Source organism: Nomascus leucogenys, chromosome 16, assembly GCF_006542625.1.
Source record: "Nomascus leucogenys isolate Asia chromosome 16, Asia_NLE_v1, whole genome shotgun sequence".
In the NCBI taxonomy this organism is placed as follows: Eukaryota; Metazoa; Chordata; class Mammalia; order Primates; family Hylobatidae; genus Nomascus; species Nomascus leucogenys.
Genome location: NC_044396.1, coordinates 61,498,185 through 61,519,856, shown reverse-complemented (window position 1 = coordinate 61,519,856; position 21,672 = coordinate 61,498,185). Strand labels below are relative to the sequence as shown.

Genomic DNA, 21,672 nt, shown 5'->3' with positions numbered 1-21,672 from the left:
CTATTTAACTGTTCAGACACTCTGCTAGAGGCTGAGAGAGCAGATGTGGGGTGAGCACACAGCTTGTCCTTCTTCTAACAGAACATATTGTCTAGAGGAAGGAAAAATTAGCCAAGAGCAATGACACAGAGAACTAAAAATTGTGATAATGCTATTTAAAAAAAAAAAAGTAGAATGAGCTTTGAGAATGTAAGACAACTGATGACCTAGGCCTTTTTGAGAACATGGCATTTTATCTGAAATGTTCAGGATAGGAAGTTTGCAAACGGCCTGAGACAGAAGAGAGGGAAGTCAATTCAAGAATTAAAAGAAGGCCAGGCGCGTTGGCTCACCCCTGTAATCCCAGCACTTTGGGAGGCTGAGGTGGGTGGATCACCCGAAGTCAGGAGTTTGAAACCAGCCTGACCAACATGGCAAAACCCCATCTCTACTAAAAATACAAAAATTAGCCAGGCATGGTGGTGCGCGCCTGTAATCCCAGCTACTCGGGAAGCTGAGGCACAATAATCACTTGAAGCTGGGAGGCAGAGGTTGCAGTGAACCAAGATCACACCACTGCACTCCAGCCTGGGCAACAGAGCGAGACTCTGTAACACATACACACACACACACACACACACACACACACACACACACACACACTCTTAAAAGATCTATGTGTCTGGAGGACATAGGTCAAGAAGAAAAGAACAGAGCAAAATTAAGGCAACAGGCAAAACAGCCAAATTAGACATGGAATGATGTAGGGAGAAAGAAGAAATAAGAGAAACCTGAAGAAGTTTACCTTATATATAAACCATAAGAAAATACTGGTTCATACATGCTTGCATGAAAGTGAAAAGAAGCCAAGGAAAAGAGAAAATACAAACAAACGAACAAAACAAACAAAAAAAAACACCTGATCCAAAAGGCCTGAGGAGGGAGGTCTAGGAGAATACAAAACAGGAAAATAGAATAAGGCATCTGTGAGCACTATGAAGAAAGATGACCAACACTTGCCAATAAAAGTTCCAGTCGTCTTACAAACCATAGAACCCATATCTCCATTTGGATGATCCAGTTTTAGACCATATCTAATAAAAAAAAAGTTAATGTCAAAGCTTATACAGACACCAAAATTTTAGAATATTGTGTTTCTCTTTAAAACTACTTATTAATTTCAGAATATGAATCAGGACAGAAATTGTTGCTACAACCAAAATTTCTGTAAAATAAAACTATTTCCCAGACTTTGTTGAAGATGTTTGAATAAAATTTTATATAAAAATAAAATATTTTATAATTAATTTGGCTATGCCATTTAATATTCCTTTACAAGACTTTGAGATACTGCCAAATGAAATAATTGCTTGATAAAGATATTGCTCAAAACATCATTTCTCATAAAAATCTAAATAGTTCATGTCATACTATCTTGGAGACCAAGTAGGATATACAGCACCTAACTGTAAAAATGATTGCTAATTTGCTATGTGGAATATTATAATTTATACTGTATTATAAAACATTTAGCTATGCAGTATTGGTAGCAATTACTATTTAAATTTAGTATGCTTATATCTGCTATTTGTTTTATAAAGAAAATAATTTGAATTACTTACAAATTATCAGATTTTGGTATGAGAAGCTCACAGGGCATTCCTCCAATGTAAACTCTGTACAAATATTTTTATTAGAAAAAATCAAGTTATGCTTAACAAATTCTTTCAAAAATGCACTCTTCCCATCAACTCCCTGGCTCCCCTTAAATTTTTCTTCTCAGTCACTTATTATTATCCCTCACTCATGCATTCAACAAAACATCTACTGAACCTCTATTATGTGGCAGTCCCTGTTCTAGGTACTGGGACACGTCAGTGAACTAAACAAAGATTCCTTTTTTGCCCTTGTGGAGCTGACATTTTAACTTGGAAAGACAAATAAAACATGATAATCATAACATATTTGGTGTGTTAGAGGTGTTAAATACTACAAGAAAAGACAACATAGAAACAGTTAATAAAGTCATCCATCTGAAGTTCAATCAACTCAAAAACAATTTTGTAATAGGTTTTATACTATAGGAATTAAGGCAAACAGCACAGACAGCACAAAGTTATCAGGAGAAAGAGGATGTCTAACAGCATCAGTGACACATAAATGAAAATAAGAAGCTGAGAAGAGCCAGCGTTCAGCTGCAGGGAAAACATCTGCCATCATATTTCCTCAGGTGATCAGGTCTGACCTATTACTTTGAAGCTGATAGTACCTGATGCTATTGGAGGCTGGCAGGTGACTGATTGGTGTTAGATTCTTTGCAATACCAGAATAAACCACCAGCTTTTGGGACAGCAAATCCTAGACTCAAAATAAGGCCAGATACAAAATTGAGCTATAAAAAATAAGGACTTTTGTTTGTAGAAAATTTTGAACTTTTTAATATACTTTTACATATAAGTCCCTTCATTTGGTCATTGCATTAGGATTGTAAAGCAAGTAAACTGAATTATTGTACCCATTATACACATTCATGGATTTAAATTCTCCTTCTAGCCTCCTGCCTTATTCTAGCTAAATAATAAATTTAGCAGCTAACACTTTTAGGTTCCTATGTTTAATCCTTGCAACCGTCTTATGAGTTAGTAACTATTATCCTTCAATTTTACTGAAAAAACTGAAACAGAAAGCTTAAGCAGCTTGCCCAAGCCTGCAGACAATAAAGCAAGAATTCCAACTCAGACAGTTTGGCTGCAGTCAGTGTTCTTAACCACAGTTGGTAATCCACACAGTGATCTGGATATGCGTATCTAGAGTAAAACCACCCTATTTGGTCTTTAATATATACTTTTTAGAATTCTTTTTACCCGATCTTTTAGATCAAAAGCTGCTTAGTAAGCACTAATCCCTCTATCCATTTGCATGTCCTCTATAATTTCTACCTGGTCTGAATTTGGAGATTTAGTTGAATGGACAAGATTTGTGAGAAGCAGGTCTCCTGAATTCCTGCCCAGAACACAGCCCATTGCTCTCAACTCCCTCCCTACTAACAGAATCCAGGCATAATAAATTGCCTTGGGAGCCCTGGTATCATAATTAACATGGTAGAAATGAGATAAATGCAGCTCCAAGACTTTCTTGCCCAAACATTAATAGATGTGTGAAAAAATTCTATGTTTACATATAATAGCTCAGGATTTCCAGAGTACAAGGATTAGGTAGCCTGACCTCTAATGTCCCCTCTCACTGCAATTCTGTGATTTCATGGAATAATTTCCATCCAAATCTTTATATTAAGCAGAAATAAATTCCAGTTTCAATGGGGGAAAAAAGGAATCTCTTTTTGAAAGTTAAACTTTCTATTTCCTGGCTACATTATGGGAAAGGATGACTTAGAAAACCCTGTCTAAGAATTAGAATATAAACCATTCATAACACTCAACTATGTTGAAGCAGACAAAATTTTTACTTCTACTAATCTGTACATATAAAATGTTAAATATCTCTAATTGGAAGTTATTTTATTACATATAAGGAATTAGTATGAATATTTTCAGAAATTATAAATGCATACAAATGTGATTTAATTAAAGGTTCTATTCTATAGAATGCCAGATAAATCTTTATTTCACTCATTAAAACCTTTTAAATTGCTTGTTTTACAAAATTATGTATTTGTATGTGTGTGTATATATACCTAACCTTTATAGCATTCAAAACATTTTCTAATTGCTGAGAGTCTATCTGAATTGTTTAACTTATCCATTTACCTGTTTTATGCATGAGTTCGATAAACATAGAATATCTTGAAAGCCATAATCGTGAGTCTACACTTTTTTCTGTAGGAAATAAACAGGACTTTCAGTCTTTAAAGGCAGGACTGAAACAATACCATCTATGCTACAGGAGGAAACTAGTGACAATGCTAGTTTTCAGTCCAAAATGCGGACAATTATTTTTTTGACATTAGCTAACCAGCCAAAGTTACTATCTAGTTCACAGCTGGCAAATGGACAAAACAGGATTCAAAGCTTGGCCTGTTAATGAGTTATTGACAATATTTGGTTTCAGCACTTGCCTGTACATCATGAAGCAGTAGAAAAGGTGTCAAAGCTGTGTTACGAGACTGTGTTCTACTCCTGACTCTGACTAAGCTGTGTTACCCCTAGGCCTCAGGTGTTTTTATACACAAAATGAGACAGTTAGATTAAGTAATAAAGGCCTCTAGTAATAAAGTTGTATGACTATAACTCAATTACTATTGGACTTGTCTTTGTGTTTCTTCTGTTAATAAATCCATCACAAAACAATAAGAAATTACATCAGACCAAAAAAGAAAGACATATCGACCATTGCTTTCATGTCAATGAATCTTCCAATAGTCTGTTTTACTTTCTATAATATGGCTGAAAAAAAAAAACACTGGTTAGTTATATTACATTGTAATGGGATTTAATATCATTGGACGCATTACTTTTAGAATATTACTTCTCATTTATGAGTTATAAGAATATATTTCCACATCAAAAGATTACCTCAAAATCCTAACATTTTTCCCGTTTGAGCTTAGTGCAATATTACTTCCATAGACATCAGTGAAGATTCTGCCTTGGATTGTTATTAGTGTACCTGAAAACAAACAAAAACCCCAAAAAGGTTCTGTGTAAGAAAATCTATCCACACACTTAATATGAAAACATTAGAGATTTTCCCAATAAAACCAGGACTCAGACACTTATACCTCATGTTTGCCACTATTGTTTAGCATTGTTCTGAAAGTTCTAGCAAACACAATAAAATATGAATGAGTATCTGTAAATATTTATGGAGTAAAGAAGTGTAGCATAGAAGACAGGATGGTATTCCACAAGTACTGCTTGAGTCAATGGATGACTATTTGAGAAAAAAAAAAAAAAGATCTCTGTACCAAAAAGTAAGAGAAATCTTAGGTGAAATAAAAATGAAATATAAAAAATAAAACCATAACAATTGAAATATAAAAAATAAAACCATAACAATTATTGAAAAATAGGTGAAAATTTATATAATATTTATATAGTTAGGTTAGTAGGGCCTCCCACCCATTTTTAAATGCTATTTAAAAATGAAGAAAAAGTAGGGGCCGGGCGCGGTGGCTCACGCTTGTAATCCCAGCACTTTGGGAGGCCGAGGCGGGCGGATCACGAGGTCAGGAGATCGAGACCATGGTGAAACCCCGTCTCTACTAAAAATACAAAAAAAAAATTAGCCAGGCGTGGTGGCGGGCGCCTGTAGTCCCAGCTACTCGGAGAGGCTGAGGCAGGAGAATGGCGTGAACCCGGGAGGTGGAGCTTGCAGTGAGCCGAGATCGCGCCACTGCACTCCAGCCTGGGCGACAGAGCAAGACTCCGTCTCAAAAAAAAAAAAAATGAAGAAAAAATAACAAAGGTTAGGATCTATAGAAGTGATAATAAAAATCAAAGGTTGTCTGGATGACAGAAAAATCATTAATACGTTTTAAAAGTAAATGATAAATTCAAAATATATTTCTTACATATAACATATAAATGGTTAATATCCTTTTTTAAGGATATATAAAGAATCCTTGTAACTTAATAAGAAAAATGGTGAATAACTTTAAATTAAGCCAAAGAGATAAACAGGTAATGTATAAAAGAAGGAATACCAATAGTCAATAGGCAAAAAATAAGTTTAATTACATACATCAAAGAGTTGGAAAAAAATTTAAAACTACTGTATCTTGTATATTAATTCTTGAAAAAATAGTACCTAGAATTGTCAAGGTTACACATTCTCTGTTATTGCCATTGGGATTATAAACTGGAATAATATAGTTATTATAATGAAACCCTTGAAACCAGTTGAATGTATAAGTGGCAGGGGTGGGAGGTGATAAATACATTATAGTAGGTGAAGACATAGCCATTGAAAATCATTTTTTAAAAATATTGGTAGTTTTTTCTTTTTTCTTTTTTCTTTTTTTTTCAGATAGGGTCTTGCTCTGTCATGTAAGCTCAATCATGTCTCACCACAGCCTCACACTCCTGGGCTCAAGTGATCCTCTCGCCTCAGCCTCCGGAGTATCTGGGACTAAAGGTGCATGCCACCAAGCCTGGCTAATTTATTTATTTTTATTTTTTAGAGACAGGGTCTCATGATGTTGCCCAGGCTGGTCTCAAACTCTTGGGCTCAAGGAATTCTTTCATTTTGGCTTCCCCAAATGCTGAGATTGCAGGCATGAGCCACCGTGCCTGGCTGATAGTTATTTTTATAATGAAAAAAAATGCTATTTAAAAATTGCAGGAATTATACTAATTTTATATACTAAAAAATAAACACATTATTTACCATGAAACCAAAAGTTATTTCAGATGTCATATAACAGACCTGGAGTTCCAGATAAAGGTGTGATGCTTCTTATTGTAGGGGTTCTAAAACTTTTTGCCTGTAAAAAGAATAATGTCAATATGCAAACTTATCTCTGTTTTGTTTCTAGTTTTGTGAAATAGATAATTTCTTACATTACTAAATTTCAACAATATTCATAATGTAACTGTCATGTAGGAAAGAATATATTTAAATAAGATGAACCTGAGAGTTAATTTAGAGGATAGGATCATCGTGGTTTTGCTTCTTAATAGCTATGGGGCTGAAAGAGAAGGGAGGGAGAAACCAAGAATGGTAACAGGTTTCTAGCTTGAGATGGTGAGAAATAATCAGAGAAAACGTAGATTTAAGGAGGAATACAAAAACCGCAGTTTGAGATATGCTCAATTTAGGTCGCTTTAAGGCCATTTAGGTGTGACATACCAGAAAACCAAACACAGTTCCACGTCTGGGGAAAGAGAAGAAAGCCAGAGATATCTGGGAATCGTATTTGGCAATGTATTTTGGAATCATAGAAGCTTCTTGAAGACAGATGTCATTATTGTTTTCTTCAGTATTTCATCTTATATTAGAACACTGTAGTACTCAGTAATTGACAACTTAAAACTAATATAATTAAATATATATATAGGATAATGCTTAGAAGAAAATGTGTTACTGCTAATACTTCTATTTAGGGCAGCTAAATTTTGAGTGGCTCTTACACCACATGCAGGCACATTTTATCTCATTACATTAGAAATTACGTAGAAAGGAAAGGTAGTTACTTCGATGAAAATAGGAAAAGGGAGAATCACACTAAGAGTAGAAGTAGAGATAAAAGGGAAAATATGAACAAGAAAACATGTTGGAAGTATGAAAGTTTAATTTAATAATAAAATTAAAGGAGGGGAAACAAATCAGAAATAACAGACATTAAATTACTATGGAAGATAATTTAAATTGAGGGAAATTATTCTTTGTTACATGCTAATGTATTTTTAAATGTGGAAATAGATAGTCTATAAAACTAAAAAATAAAAATTCAGTTCTGCAAGAAAGAAAGCAAGATCAACTATACATAAATTGAAGAGAAGATTCCTACATACGTTGAAGGTACATGCCCAGCTGTTGATGTGACCTTTGCAGGTGTTATTTTCTGTAACAGGAACCCCGTCCACACTGACTCTAACAGTGTAGGAATCTTCTGGCATTGCTCTATAAAGAAAATGAAGAATATATGAGACATGCAATACCTCTCTTATTTAGTGTATAGTAGTAATGAAAAATACTGCCCCAGACTGCATGTCATTTTTGACAGAAAGTGTCCAACATTGCAACTGATGTCTAGTTAAGTTCCATTCTATATTATGGAAAAATGATCTCCATCCTGAACTCTTTATTGCAAACTCTAACCTCATGAACTTCAGGCAAATGCCTATTCTGACTGTGCACGTTGGTGGTTATTAAAAAGGACAACAAATGTAATAACAACAAATGCAATAATAAACATTTAAAATAGTAACATATCACCTTGGTACAATCAGTTATTCCATGCTTCACTTCCTAAAAAGTACTAGTTAATCAAGTTTCCCCTAAGTAAGCTTTTCCTGGTGAAGAACAGCCAACAAGCCTAAGATAAATGGAATCCTCTAGAATATGTGCTATCTGTTTCTAAGTTCAATATTGAAAGTTGCAATTTAAAGTGATTTTTAAAATTTTTCCTAAGTTGCTAATAACATACATGAATTTGGGCTGATAGTAAAGAACTTGAAATGTCACTATACAAAATGATTATATTTAATCTTAATGACTATATGAATATTTTGAACAAAATTAATCAAATCGAACAGAAAAGCATAATTTTGATATTTTAAGGCACATCATTATAATTAAATAGTAGTCATTTATCTTCTAAAAATGCTCAACAATAAGGTAATAGCTCTAATAACATGGGAAAAGATATAGAATATGTTTTTATCATGCCAATTAAAATTGAATATAATAAAGGCATAAAATAGTCTAAACATCACAAAATGAAAAATACTAACCTATAATCAGAAAAATATTATTTATAATAGCCAGGGTAATAAAACTATTATAATACTAATATTCATAACTGTAACTTCTGATATGATGAAAATGATTTTATTAAAGATACTTTAAAACAGACCTAGTATAGCATGTAATTTGAGTTGAATGACTTGCATCTTTTTCTACATCACAAGTAATTGACTGGAAAGAAGAAACTAATTGCACACTGTTTCCCAACTCAGCATTGTCAACTCCATAGTTAAACTGGTTTGCTTGAGAAAAACCTGGAAAAGTAAGAAGACTTAATTATTATTAATGGCATTCTATCTTCAGAGACCTAACAGTTGTCACCTGATATCAAATCATACAGTAAATGATTTCATAAACAGTACTGAAGTAAGCAGTGAACCTATTTCACATTTATCCTTATGATTGTAATCTTCTTTGGAAGCACAAAATTTAGCCTTTAATTCATCTACTCCTAAAAGTATTGCTGGAGGATAGATACAGTCATCTCTTAGTATTCATGGGGATTTGTTCCAGCATCCCTTCGGATAACAAAATCCACAAATGTTCAAGTCCTGTAGTCAGCCCTGCAGGACAAGTATCCAGATTCCACATCTGGTGAATACTGTATTTCCCATTTGCAGTTGGTTGGATTCGTGGATGACAGGCCCAAGGTTAAAGAGAGCCTACTGTGAGCCTACATAGCACCAGATTCTGTATCTGGGGGTGATAAGTACCATGAAAAAGGTAGGCTAAGAGGACTAAAAAGAGTAGAGGAGGAGAACACTATTTTATAAAGGATGAGGTCTTTGTTTCAAGTTTCTACAAAGCAAAATCTGAGTTGAGGATTTGCCAGCACATAATTTATTTGGGCAATGAGCTATTTTAGGTATGAGAGAGAGAAAAATGTGAGGAAAGAAAAGCTGGGCGCCGCTGAGGACAACTGGGGCTCAATATTGCTGGGAATTTCTAAGGAAAATATAGCATGTCTTTCCAAATAAAAAAATCAATGGCAAGAAGCATTTATTCATCAAATCTGGTCCCCGTTGGTTGAGGGTTCTCCCCGGGGGAAATAACTTTTTCTGCACTTGCACACTGCACATAGGTATATGCTATATAAATTCCAAAGTCCGGAGTTACTGCACTAGACAAGTCCTTGAATAACTGACAAAGACATGGTGTTAGAACTCAGTCAAGAAGCTGGAAGCATAAGTTGAGTCAAAGCACGTAAGGAACTATTTGCCACAGCTCTAACTAGAGTTAGAGGTAAGAAAGAGAGGATGTAAAGCTGAATATAAAAGGCATCTGATACAGTCTACCCACTATACCACACACAGCTACTCATGGCCTACATATTAAGCACAATCCATCACCAAGTCTTCGAGGTGGTAGCCAGCTGAGAGCTCTACTAAGATTTAATACAAGAGTGTTAGAGGTAGCCAGCTGGGATCTCTGCTAAGATTTAATACAAGACGGTTAGAGGGACAAGCTACAGGCTATACTACTATATAACTAGTCCTAAAACTATAATTAATTTTCACCATGCCCCCTTGCTGTCAGCCATTGTAGATTTCCCTTACCTGCAGCCAGCACTGTAGCTAATGGGGTGACACTAATGTTCATCCTGGAGAAATCTGAGCCCTTAATTGCCCTGCCCTTGTTAGGTGGTGGTTGCTGCAATTGCCTGTTCTCAGTAATCACTGGACATGAAGCCAAGAGATATCCCTATGAATACCCTGAATTCCAGACCTACTCCTTCTTAACTACATTAAGTTAAAGCAACCCTGTTTCTTTATGATAATTAGAACTGATCGTCTCTAGTCATATACTAAATATGTTTGATGAATTCAAACTGAGTAGACAATGGTGGTAGCTTCGGTTCAGTGGAATCCATATTGTGACCCATGATGGGAGCATTTTCTACCTGGAGACTAAGACCACAAATCCAGCAGAATGTAAGGTTGCAAAGGCAGAAAGCACAAATTCAATTTCCGGATAACAGGGAGTGATGGTGAAGGGAAGCAGCCCTTTATTTCCAGCTCCACGCATCTGTCTATTACAAAAACAACAGCATATGTCTGTCACTGGTTCAATGCATGTTATGGAAGATACCAGGGTCCCACCCCACAGGATGCTTTTCCCCAAGTTCGCATCTTGGCCATAGCTTTAACAGGCTGTCCCATCATTCTACTAAGCCACATGTTTCTGAGTGACAGATTTCATGGTCATGTGCCCATTATCACAAATTTTTCACTATAAAATACATTTCTTGTTCTGAGGCAATATTTTATGGAATTCTATGGCAGTATATCAGGCTCTGTAAGCTCTCAGAAGATGGTGCTGACAGAGAACTGTGGAAAGAGGAAGCAAAGCCCATAATCAGAGTGTCAGTTCCAGTAACAATCGATCTCTGTTCTTTCCATGGGAGAAGGAAAGTGCTGTAATCAACTTGTCACTGAGAAGCTGGGTGGACTTTGTGAGGAGTGATACCCTATTGGGAGCTCAGTGTTGGTCTCTGCTGCTGGCAGTTCGGGTATTCAGCAAGAGCAGTAGGTTGTTTAGCCTGGGTGAGAGGGAGTCCACGTTGTTGGCTCACGCATGGCCTCCACCCCATGGCCATTCTTCATGGACCCACTGCACTAGCACTGCGGTGGCCACCGAGAGAAGCTCCTGGATTAATCATCCAATCCATCTGTTTATTCCATCTCCTCTATGGGGGATGTTCTCTTGCGGGAGTTAAGTTGAGACTCACAGATCTGCATGCTTTATGCTCACTATTATGAGTCCCTTCATATGCCTCCTTCTAAGACATTCTAATTTCTGATCATCCAATCATGTTCCCTTCAGTTCCTAACCAACTAGTGAAGTCCTCTTTGACTGCCCAGGAGCCCATGTACATTCTTACTACAACCACTTTTCCTGCCTGCAAAGTTAGCAACTGTGTATACTGATCATGGCTCTGCCTACCAAGGAGGCTGACAGTGAAAAGTGACTTAAGGGCCTTAGGGCCACTTTGCAGCATTTATGACTGAAGTCAGAGGTGATAGTGTGAAGATGTGAAGTGGGACACAGAATGTATGTATTATAGACACTCGTGGAAGTTTTTCAGAGGGAGCAAGCCATGAGGATATCTATGGGAAGCGCATTTTTGGTAGAAGAAACAGGATGTGCCAAGGCCCTGTGGTGGGACCATGTTTGTGGATTCAAATAATAGCAAGTGTGGCTGAAGAAGTACAAGTGAAGAGAAATGGTAGGAGAGGAGACCAGAAATGAAGGCGCTTAGATTATTTTTAAGTGTGGGGAATAATTGCAGGCTTTGAAACAGAGGAGTGACATCATGTGACTCACACTGTCTAAGATTCACTAGCTGCTGTTCTGAGAATAGAATAGGGGCAGGAGTGAAGATGTTGTCTCAGCGAACAATGGGATAAATAATGGGATAAATGGCATGAGTTCAAGAGAAGATCAGAGGACAGTAAAGTGAAGAGAACAAATATTGCTAACATTTTTTGGAGTTTAATTACAAACAGGAGCAGAGAAATGAGTTGGTAGCTGGAGAGGTGTGTGGAGCAAGGGGAAGGCTGATGATTTTTCTTTTACTTTTTTTCAGGTGGGCAGAATAACAGTATATTTACATGCTGATGGGATATCTAACAGAAAGAGACAAAAGGATAATGTGAAACAGAGACAAAAATTACTTTAATCTTTCTATAAACATATGAAAATTCAAAACTACATTTGGAAGTAATTAAATATAGATTAAGCCTTGTATGCCACATAAGAATATTTTGTATTTTTGAAACAATATTCACTTTTGGAATAAACCCAAGAAATAAAACCTATGAATAAGATTAGTGTTCTATTAATTAAATCCTATAATTAAATGTTCTCCTAATAAAAATGTTAAAAAAGTACTTATACTGTTCTAGTTCACAAAGTAAATTACACACATCTATGGAATTTTATATATTATACTGTTTTGGAACAAAGTTAAATGAGGAAATAAACAGCTTTTGCCCAGATTACTTCAATATCTAAAATTCCTAAATTCTGAATTCTAACAGTATGTGAATTTTTAAATATTATTTTTCTCTATCACAGGTTCTTAACAGTAAAACTCTACTTTAGGCAAATTAACCAGTAGTATTATATTTGAAACTATAAAAATGTTTTTTTGCACTAGCAAATTTGTATCCATGTCATTGTAAATTTATAAGCTATTTAATTTCAGAATATAATTACCTATAGACCATATCATCCCATAATACAATAATAAACTTAACATCAGTAAACAAAAAAATGGTAAACCCACAGATGTAGATTTAAGTCTTTAAATGTTATGTATAATACTATTTACGATATGACAAATAGTGCTATAATATATTCCATTTATAATACTAACATTCTAAAAAGATAAATATTTGTTATTTACCTTACAATGTTAGCGGTTTTCAAAATGTTTCAACAAAGCAATCATTACTAGAATATGTGCTCACCTTAAATAACCTTTAATAGTTGAAGTGGCAGGATTGGGGTTGCCAGAAGATATCTGTGGTACAACTGCTTTTTAAATTATTAGGCATTTTCGGTGTTCCACAACACCGAAAATTCATGTTTTCTGCTAGACAACATGAATACTTCTGGTTTCTTGTAGGCCTAGAAGCAGGACTTCATTGTGCCTGATGTTCATCAGATACCAAAGCCTCTCACCTCCAGTTCTGGTAAAGCTATGTTGCAGGTGCCAGTGATGTTTAATTGAAAGGGCCCAGGCTTTGGACCTTGACATTCTGGCCTGGAATCCCAGCTGTAACACTCCCTTGCCATTATGACCTTGGGCAAGATATAACCCCTCTTAGCCTAGTCTCCTCATCAGAAAAATGGCCATAATCTATCTTAAGGGATTGTTAGGAATAATAAAGGAACATTTATGTATAAGGTTTACCATGGTACCTGACTTAATCAGATATCTGCTAAGATCTCAGTAGATACCTGCTCTTATTATTTGTCACAAAAATCCTGAGATTTAGGTTCATCATTAATATCCCTTTTTAAAAATAACACAGAGGCCAGGTGTGGTGGCTCACGCCTGCAATCCCAGCACTTTAGGAAGCCAAGGCAGGCAGATCACCTGAGGTCAGGAATTCAAGACCAGTGTGGCCAACACGGTGAAACTCTGTCTCTACTAAAAATACAAAAATTAGCCAGATGCAGTGGTGCCCTGTAATTCCAGCTACTCGGGAGGTTGAAGCAGGAGAATCACTTGAACCTGGGAGGCAGAGGTTGCAGTGAGCCAAGAGTCCATCTCAAAAAATAAAAATAAATAAAAATAACACAGAATCAGTAAGTGGGTAGCCGGGATTCAAACCCAGGCTGTAGACTTCCTCCAGCCCTTATGTTCTTAGCTGCTAGGCTATTCTTTCTTTAATATGTAGGAAAAGTAAGCAGAAACTCATTAAAGGGTAGAGATTTTAATAAATTTCATTTTATTCCTCTAAGCTTAACCAAGTAACTCATCCAACATAAGCTAAAGTACAACATAAATACCAATTTCACATGTGAGAGACATTTGCATTGACTTTGCAATTTTGAATCTAGAAAGGCAGTTATTACTAAAATGGAACTGTGAAAAGACATGAAAACACTGCAAAGCAAGTTACATGTAAACTCACTCTTTCCTTTTGTCAACTTTGCTTATCTTTGGTGTTCACATTGAGTTTGGAACACACAGAAGAGCTCCTGGCAACCAACTAAAGAATGGGAAGTTTTACTTGTGGTGTGGTTCCAGATGTGATATATACATATATATATATATATTTTCCTATCAGGTACGTGTCACATCAATGATAGGTAACGTGGATCTGTTCTTCAGCATTCTCAAGACAACTACCATTCTGAAAAATAATGCCAACGAAAGATGATACCATTTTCAGCTTAGGAGTTACTATAATGTCAAATATATACAGCATATGTGGAAAAAGTCCTAGAAGTAAAATCTATGGGAAAATAATGAACCAAATCCACAATAATTCATAAATATTATTATTAATATTGCTGAAAAAAGTATATAAATATTTCTGACTTTTAAACTAATTCCAAAGAGTTAAAAAGAAATACAAAGGAGTCCTCTTTTTAAAAATTTTAACTTAAAAGTATAATTCTAGGCCAGGTGCAGTGGCTCACGCCTGTAATCCCAGTACTTTGGGAGGCCGAGGCTGGTCTATCACCTGAAGTCAGGAGTTTGAGACCAACCTGGCCAAGATGGTGAAACCCTGTCTCTACTATACAAAAAATTAGCCGGGAGTGGTGGCAGGTGCCTGTAAACCCTGCTACTTGGGAGGCTGAGGCAGGAGAATCGCTTGAACCCAGGAGGCGGAGGTTGCAGTGAGTTGAGATCATGCCGTTGCCCTCCAGCCTGGGCAACAAGAGCGAAACTCCATCTCAGAAAAAAAAAAAAAAAGTATAATTCTAAACAAATGATTGAGGATAAAAACACCACCTCTGGAAGTACTCCAAGTCACAAAGATTACAGGAAAGGCTGAGTGTACCCTGGAAATGGAAAAGGATGAGGCTTCGGATGGAAATTCCTGACATGTTGATGTATTTTTTTTAATTTTGCAGAAAAACTGGAGACAGGAATTGCCAGGCACGCAAACCTGGGTCTCCTGATAGCAGCAATCCAAAAGGAACGCCTGGGCTGCTATCATGGAAAATGTCAGTGTTATTAAAGCCAGCACTTGTCATGAAGAATGCAGGCTGTTTTGTTTTCTCTAGTTAAAAAAGCAGTGTTGAAAGTGTATTCACCTACTTAAAAGTTGTAGCATTCAAAACAATGGGAAAGAAAGATACAGTGTGATGGATGGAAGACAACTCCTAAAGATTTAAACCAGACCTATAACATAAATGCAAAGAATAATACAAACAAAAATAGCTCTAATGTATAGAGTTTGTACTATTTATAATGGGTACCTTAGATGTATCATCCTTTTCAATATTCACAACAGTCCCAAGAGGTAGGAATTAATAGTCCATTTTACTGATGAGTAAGCTGAGGCTCAGCGAAGTAACTTGCCCCAGTCACATGATATGAAATGGCAAAGGTGAATTGAAAGCCAGTCAGACTGAACCGAAGTCCATGTGCTTTCTGTAACATTATTAAAAGTATATAATTCAACACTTCAACAAAAATGTGTGTGCCAGAAATTGTAAGGGAAATAGCTAGAAAAAGGAGCCAAAAGTAAAATGTTATTCCTCCCATCTTACTGATTTTTTGAAATAAAAACAAACATGATAAATATCAAAGAAAACAATTGAGAAATACGAGGTATGACTATAAAGTAACAAAGCCAATATAATTACAAACACTCCAGAACTTATCAAAATTATAATGCTCTTAATCAAATTAGTCATCTCAGAGGGAGGTATAATAATTTCTACAGTCATGCCATTGTTCAAAACACTTTGGCTTGGGTATCATAAGAGTAAAATCATGTATCTGTATCTCCTGAAGCACAGTCTTGTGAGGTTTTATTTTGTTTTTAAAGCAGGGTTTCACTCCATCACCCAGGCTGGAGTGCAGTGGTACAATCATAGCTCACTGCAGCCTTAAACTCCTGGCCTCAAGGAATCCTCTCATCTTAGCCTCCCAAGTAGCTAGGACTACAGGCATGCAGGCCATCATGCTGGACTAATGTTTTAAATGTTTCACTTGTGGAGACAGGGTCTTGCTATGTTGCCCAGGCTGGTTGCCCAGGCTGGTTGCCCAGGCTAGTCTCAAACTCCTGGCCTCAAGTGATCCTCCTGCCTTGGCTTCCCAAAGCACTGGGATTACAGGCACGGACCAACGTGCCCAGCCCAACCACAGCCTTTTAAACAAAGTAATGCTGTGGCGTATGTTTACAAGTCAATACTATACTATGTTTGGAAATAGCCAAAAGTCATTTGGATACATGAAAATGTTAACAGTAGATCTTTCTACTGGGTAGAATTTCAGAGGACTCACTTTCTAAGTCAAGTATTTCTATAATATTTTACTGTTTTATAATGACTCTTACAAAAATGAAACATTTTAAAAAGTAATATGAAGCCAATAGTTAGGTAGTCATCTAGAATTTACAATTCCATTTAGAAATTGTTCTTTGTAATTGATAAAGAAGTACTGCATGCAATTCTAAAAACAGAGAATCTGTCAGAGACAACCCTGGTGATTTACATGAATATAGTCTCTCCAAATTACCTTTAAGTTCATTCATGTAGCTATAGAAGCTCTGGTGTGATTTGCAAATTCATTATCACTTTGTAGATATCATTCTGTGTATATTATGGGCACCCAAAAGCCTACATTAAAATAGCATTTATTAATTTATTTTAAACCACTTTATTGAGCTATGATTGACATATAAAAGCTATATATATTTAATATATACAACTTTATGAGCTTGGGTATAAGCATATACCCATAAAACCATAACCACAGCAGGATTACATGCCTGTAATCCCAGCACTTTGGGAGGCTGAGGTGGGAAGCTCATGAAGTCAGGAGTTCAAGACCAGCCTGGCCAACATAGTGAAACCCCGTCTCTACTAAAAATACAAAAAATTAGCCAGACGTGGTGGCAGGCACCTGTAATTCCAGCTACTCAGGAGGCTGAAGCAGGACAATTGCTTGAACCTGGGAGGCGGATGTTGTGGTGAACCAAGAGCATGCCACTGCACTCCAGCCTGGGCGACAAGAGTGAAACTCCGTCTCAAAAAAAAAAAATCATAACCACAGGCAAGGTCATAAACAGACCCCTTGCTTCCAAAAGTTTCCTCCTGCTCTATTTATTAAAAAAATTTTTTGATAAGAATATGTAACAAGATTTTCCCACTTAGCAAACATTTAGGTATACAATGCAGTCTTGTTAACTATATGCTCTATGCTGTACAGTAGATCTCTAGGATTTCTTCATTTTGCATAACTGAAATTTTGTACCCTTTGACCAATACCCCTCCTCCACTTCCTCTTTTCCCAGTTCTCGATGACCGCTATTCTATTCTTTGCCTCTATAAGGCAGTATTTAGACTCAGCCTCTGAGAAAGACATATGAGAACCCGTTTTTAGTCATCTATAACATGTAGTTAAGGCAGGGGACTGTAAGAGAAATCGGGAAGTGTTAAGTATCTGCACTGCCAAACAGATTCAGAAACTGGGACGGATGAGAAAAGTAGAAATTTACCAAATGATACTCTGGGCTTTATAATTAAGAGTCCTCAGGCTAATTGCCTCAGAACGTCCACACAAGAGAAAAGATTACATTTTAGCTAGATTTAAAAGGATATGTTTCCAAAGAATGGAATGTTTTGTTTTTTTATTTCAAACTAGGGATGATCTGGGTCTATGTGCTTAAATTGAAGCCATAGTTCCTAGATCAGAAAATGTTCAGGTCTAGAAACAGAAGAAAATGGCTGGGTGTTTTCTTTTTTTCTTCTTCTTCTTCTTCTTTGGGATGGAGACTCGCTCTGTCGCCAGGCTGGAATGCAGTGGCGTGATCTTCGCTCACTGCAATCTCTGCCTCCTGGGTTCAAGCAATTCTCCTGCCTCAGGCTCCTGGGTAGCTGGGACTACAGGTGCGTGCCACCATGCCCAGCTAATTTTTGCATTTTTAGTAGAGACAGGGTTACACCATCTTGGCCACAATGGTCTCGATCTCCTGACCTCATGATCTACCCATCTCTGCCTCCCAAAGTGCTGGAATTACCGTCATGAGCCACCGTGCCCAGCCCTTCTTCTTTCTTAATCTGAGCGTTTCTCTCATGGCATTTAAATTTCTGTTTAAAACCCAATAACTTTCAAGCATACCATCTTATCAGCAATTTACAATATAAGAAACATATGGTTAAAGATATATGAATAATATAAAATAATCTTTAACAATTATATTGTTCATGGGTCTTCTCTAAAAAATAACTCTTTAATCCAAAATATATTGTTTGTAATGTAGAAGCATAAACCATTTTAAGCATATCATTGAGAGATTGAATTCTGCAGAAATATTAGAAACATTAAAAGACATTACATTATATAACAAAATAATTAAATATCTTTGTTAGCTATGAAAACTTTTCATTTCTTAAAGACCAACTAATAGATTTTGCTAATATTTTTAAATGTTTCTTATTGTTCAAAAATTCCTAAGTATCTGAATACTGGTATCATTTATATTGCAAAGGTCTTATGGCTGAAAGAAACACATATTTCTATTTAAACCTAGGAAAAGCTGTGCATTAAATATATTTACTGATTGCCTTCTACGTTTCATCCTAAGACTAGGCAAGGAGAAGGGGAACCATGTATGGTACTCATGCCTTTATGAAGCCTGAGGTTGGGTGGCAGGAGAAGGAATCTAGAGTTTTGTTTTCTATTGCCTTTCCTCTTTCATTAACATACTATTTCTCTATTATACTTTCTTATCAACATGCTACCCAACACCCACAAAATGTTTTATTTGATCTTAAAATAAATTAAATGTTATTAGACTCATGAAGAATAAAGCAAATAATTGCTGAGTTGGGTTAATTGCATTCCTTTTATTTCAGTCATTAATCCAGATCTTGATGTTAAGCAAGTCAGTATAATAAGAATTCAGATGATCAAGTTGATAAAGACTCTTGGGGATTTCACTAGCTATCAAAGAGGATAGAGTTTTACTACTCTGGCCAAGTGAAGAAACAACTCCAGTGGTTTTTGTTTGTTTAACCATAAAGCTCTAAATATGAAATAGTCTTGAAAATACCTCAACCTTGGCAAAAAAAAAAAGCAACGATACCTTCCCCTCGTATAGTCAGCCTTGTTGCTCCATTTATGCTGCCATATTTAGGTATTATTTCTGTGACTTTGGGGATCATTTGAGAGCCATCTGAAAAATATTAAAATACAGTAGAGGTAAAAATCACCAAGTTCTTCATTTCAATCATCAAAATTTGTAACACATACCACAAGGTTGCAAGGAAAACATTATGAAGTCTACAGGATTGAAAGTAAAATTCACCCAGGTTTTATTTTTGGCTCTGCCAATGACTTGACAGAGTCATTAACTTAGTTAATACCCACTGGCTTTGTGCAAAGCACTATCTTAGGTGCTACCAAGAGCAAAAATAACACGTGATCATTTTCATCACTTACCTATCATATTATAAAACACGTATTAAATTCTTAATTTCATGTAGTGCTCTGCTAACTGCAGATCTATAACTACGCTTAACAGCTCACCTAACAGCACACACCAAGAAGAAATAGGTCATTATAAGAGCACAGAAGAAATGCAATGCTAGGTAGTTTGAAAGACTAGACCAGGTACAAAGAGAAATGTTGGTTTTGAGAAGAAATTGTTTTCTGTGAGGGAGTGTGGCTTCAGGAAAGATAATTTCTGAGATTCTTCTAGCCACCTGATGATAGTGAGTTCTTAATATAAAGGTCACTAATTCATTCAACAAACTGTGTTAGCTTCCTGGAGATACATAAATGTGTAACAGTCCTAACTTTCCAAAGGCTTAGGTTAGACAGTACCAAGAGACAGAGGAGAGCATAGAGGCCATGGGTGACTCAAGGAGCATTTCACCCACGCTGCTTGTGTCACACTGGCTTCTATAAAGAAGACATGCCCCTTCCACATTTTTGAGGACAAATATGAATTAGACTGGATCAGTTGTCAGAAAGATAAAGATAGTTCTAGATAGAGGGAACTGCCCGGGCAAACAGGGTTGTGTCAGCTGCTTCTTTGGAGTATTGCAAATAATTCTTTAAAACAACTCAAAGCTACACGGTGGATAGAGGTGTTTATTTTCTGCTTACACTGTACAGATCTAGTAACTGGTGGAATCCTAAAAGAAATTTTCACAGTAGGTAGAAAAATTTAAGTGATGATACAAAGAAAGGCCACAGAAATTATTAATTTCTCAAAATGGATGTATATAAAAAGGCTAAGGGAATTATGATTGGCTTGTTCAGTTCTGTCTTAAAAAGGTTTAGAGTGGACTTCACCTATAGTAGCAAAAGCTCTCCAACATAAAGGAGACCAGTTCCGAGGCCCCAGACCCAATGCCTCTGTCCTTCGGGTCTGTCTTTGCCAAGAGCTCCAAGGTGTTCTTATTCCCGCACATTCGTATCTCAGGGCAGCCCACAGCCAAGAGTACGAAACTCCAGCGAGGAAGCTGGATCCTATCTCCAGACAGTGCTGCTCCTCGCCTATCTCAGGTTCATCCTGTTATCTCCACAGACAACTCCAGTTTCTTATCTTATCAGTCTCTTCCCGGCCCTCTTCTGGGTATTACTTTGAAAACACAGGGCAGCTGCCCCTGGAAATGACTGACACCTGCCACGAAGGCCCATCGCCGTCCTACTGGGGGTTGTTGCCCTTTTTTTTGTGAGGAAAGCGACCCAAGAATGGAGGAAAAGGGACTCAGGTTGCCTCTTCCCAGGCCCCACTCCCCCGCCAAATTTCAGTCTCCTTTCACTTGTGTCACTTTGGGGGTGCCGGTGGGAGATTTCATCATTCAAGTAGCAGCACTGATGAGTTAAAAGGCAATCTCTCGCAATCTTTTTCTCTGTGTCCTTGTCTCTGTCTCTCTCTTCGTCTGTCTCTGTTTGCTAGGCCTGCCAAACAGCTCCCCTGGTCCCCAGGATCGTCATGCAACCGCACCCACGGCCTCAGCCAGGTGCCAGGTGGTCCCGCCTCTCCCAGGACCCCGGGAGCAGGGTAGTGTCTACGCGGGCCTCTCCTGCTTGCCTGGCTAGCGTGCCCAAAGGGTTACCTGTGCTGGGATCCGCGGCACACAGGAGCAGGCCCCAGAGGCCCCAAATACCCAGGAGCCACAGGTGTCCCATTGAAAAGCCAGTTCTGCGGAGTTGGTGCCCTCCGCTCGCAGCTGGCGCTAGTGCTGGAGCTCGGCTCCGGGGACTGCGACTCGCTGGCGCGCCCGCTTCGTCCTTGGAGAGCTGGAGAACTGGGCCGCCCTCCCGTGGCCTGCCCCGCCCCTGCTGTCGGGCTGCGCCTCTGGGATTTGCATGCGCGCGCGGACACACACACAAACACACACACACCCCGGAACCTTCGCGGGAGAACCAAGGCGGCCCCGAGCCAGTCCGTGATAATCAAACCTCCACACTCAAACCCGGGTGCTGCCTTCCCAAGGCTGTCCCCATAGGTGGAAGGGCCTTACTCCTTTTGGCGAAAGGAATCAATGGTCATTGAGGTCTCTCTAGATTTCCTTCTCTATTTTCTTTTTTTTCTTTTCTTTTCTCTTTTCTTTCTT

General features: G+C 37.4%; 1 protein-coding gene across 1 annotated transcript in view; it reads right to left on the bottom strand.

Annotated features, from left to right (window-relative positions):
- Positions 1-21,313, bottom strand: part of PKHD1L1 (PKHD1 like 1) — a 163,575-nt gene extending 142,262 nt beyond the window's left edge. The window contains exons 1-8 of the mRNA XM_003256116.4: positions 21,172-21,313; positions 19,188-19,277; positions 8,516-8,660; positions 7,452-7,560; positions 6,364-6,421; positions 4,512-4,605; positions 1,602-1,655; positions 1,000-1,073 (exon numbers count right to left, since the gene is read on the bottom strand). Of these exons, the coding sequence (XP_003256164.2) occupies positions 1,000-1,073; positions 1,602-1,655; positions 4,512-4,605; positions 6,364-6,421; positions 7,452-7,560; positions 8,516-8,660; positions 19,188-19,277; positions 21,172-21,244 (697 nt within the window). The 5' untranslated portion in view covers positions 21,245-21,313. The remainder of the gene's footprint in view (positions 1-999; positions 1,074-1,601; positions 1,656-4,511; positions 4,606-6,363; positions 6,422-7,451; positions 7,561-8,515; positions 8,661-19,187; positions 19,278-21,171) is intronic.
- Positions 21,314-21,672: the final 359 nt, after the last annotated feature.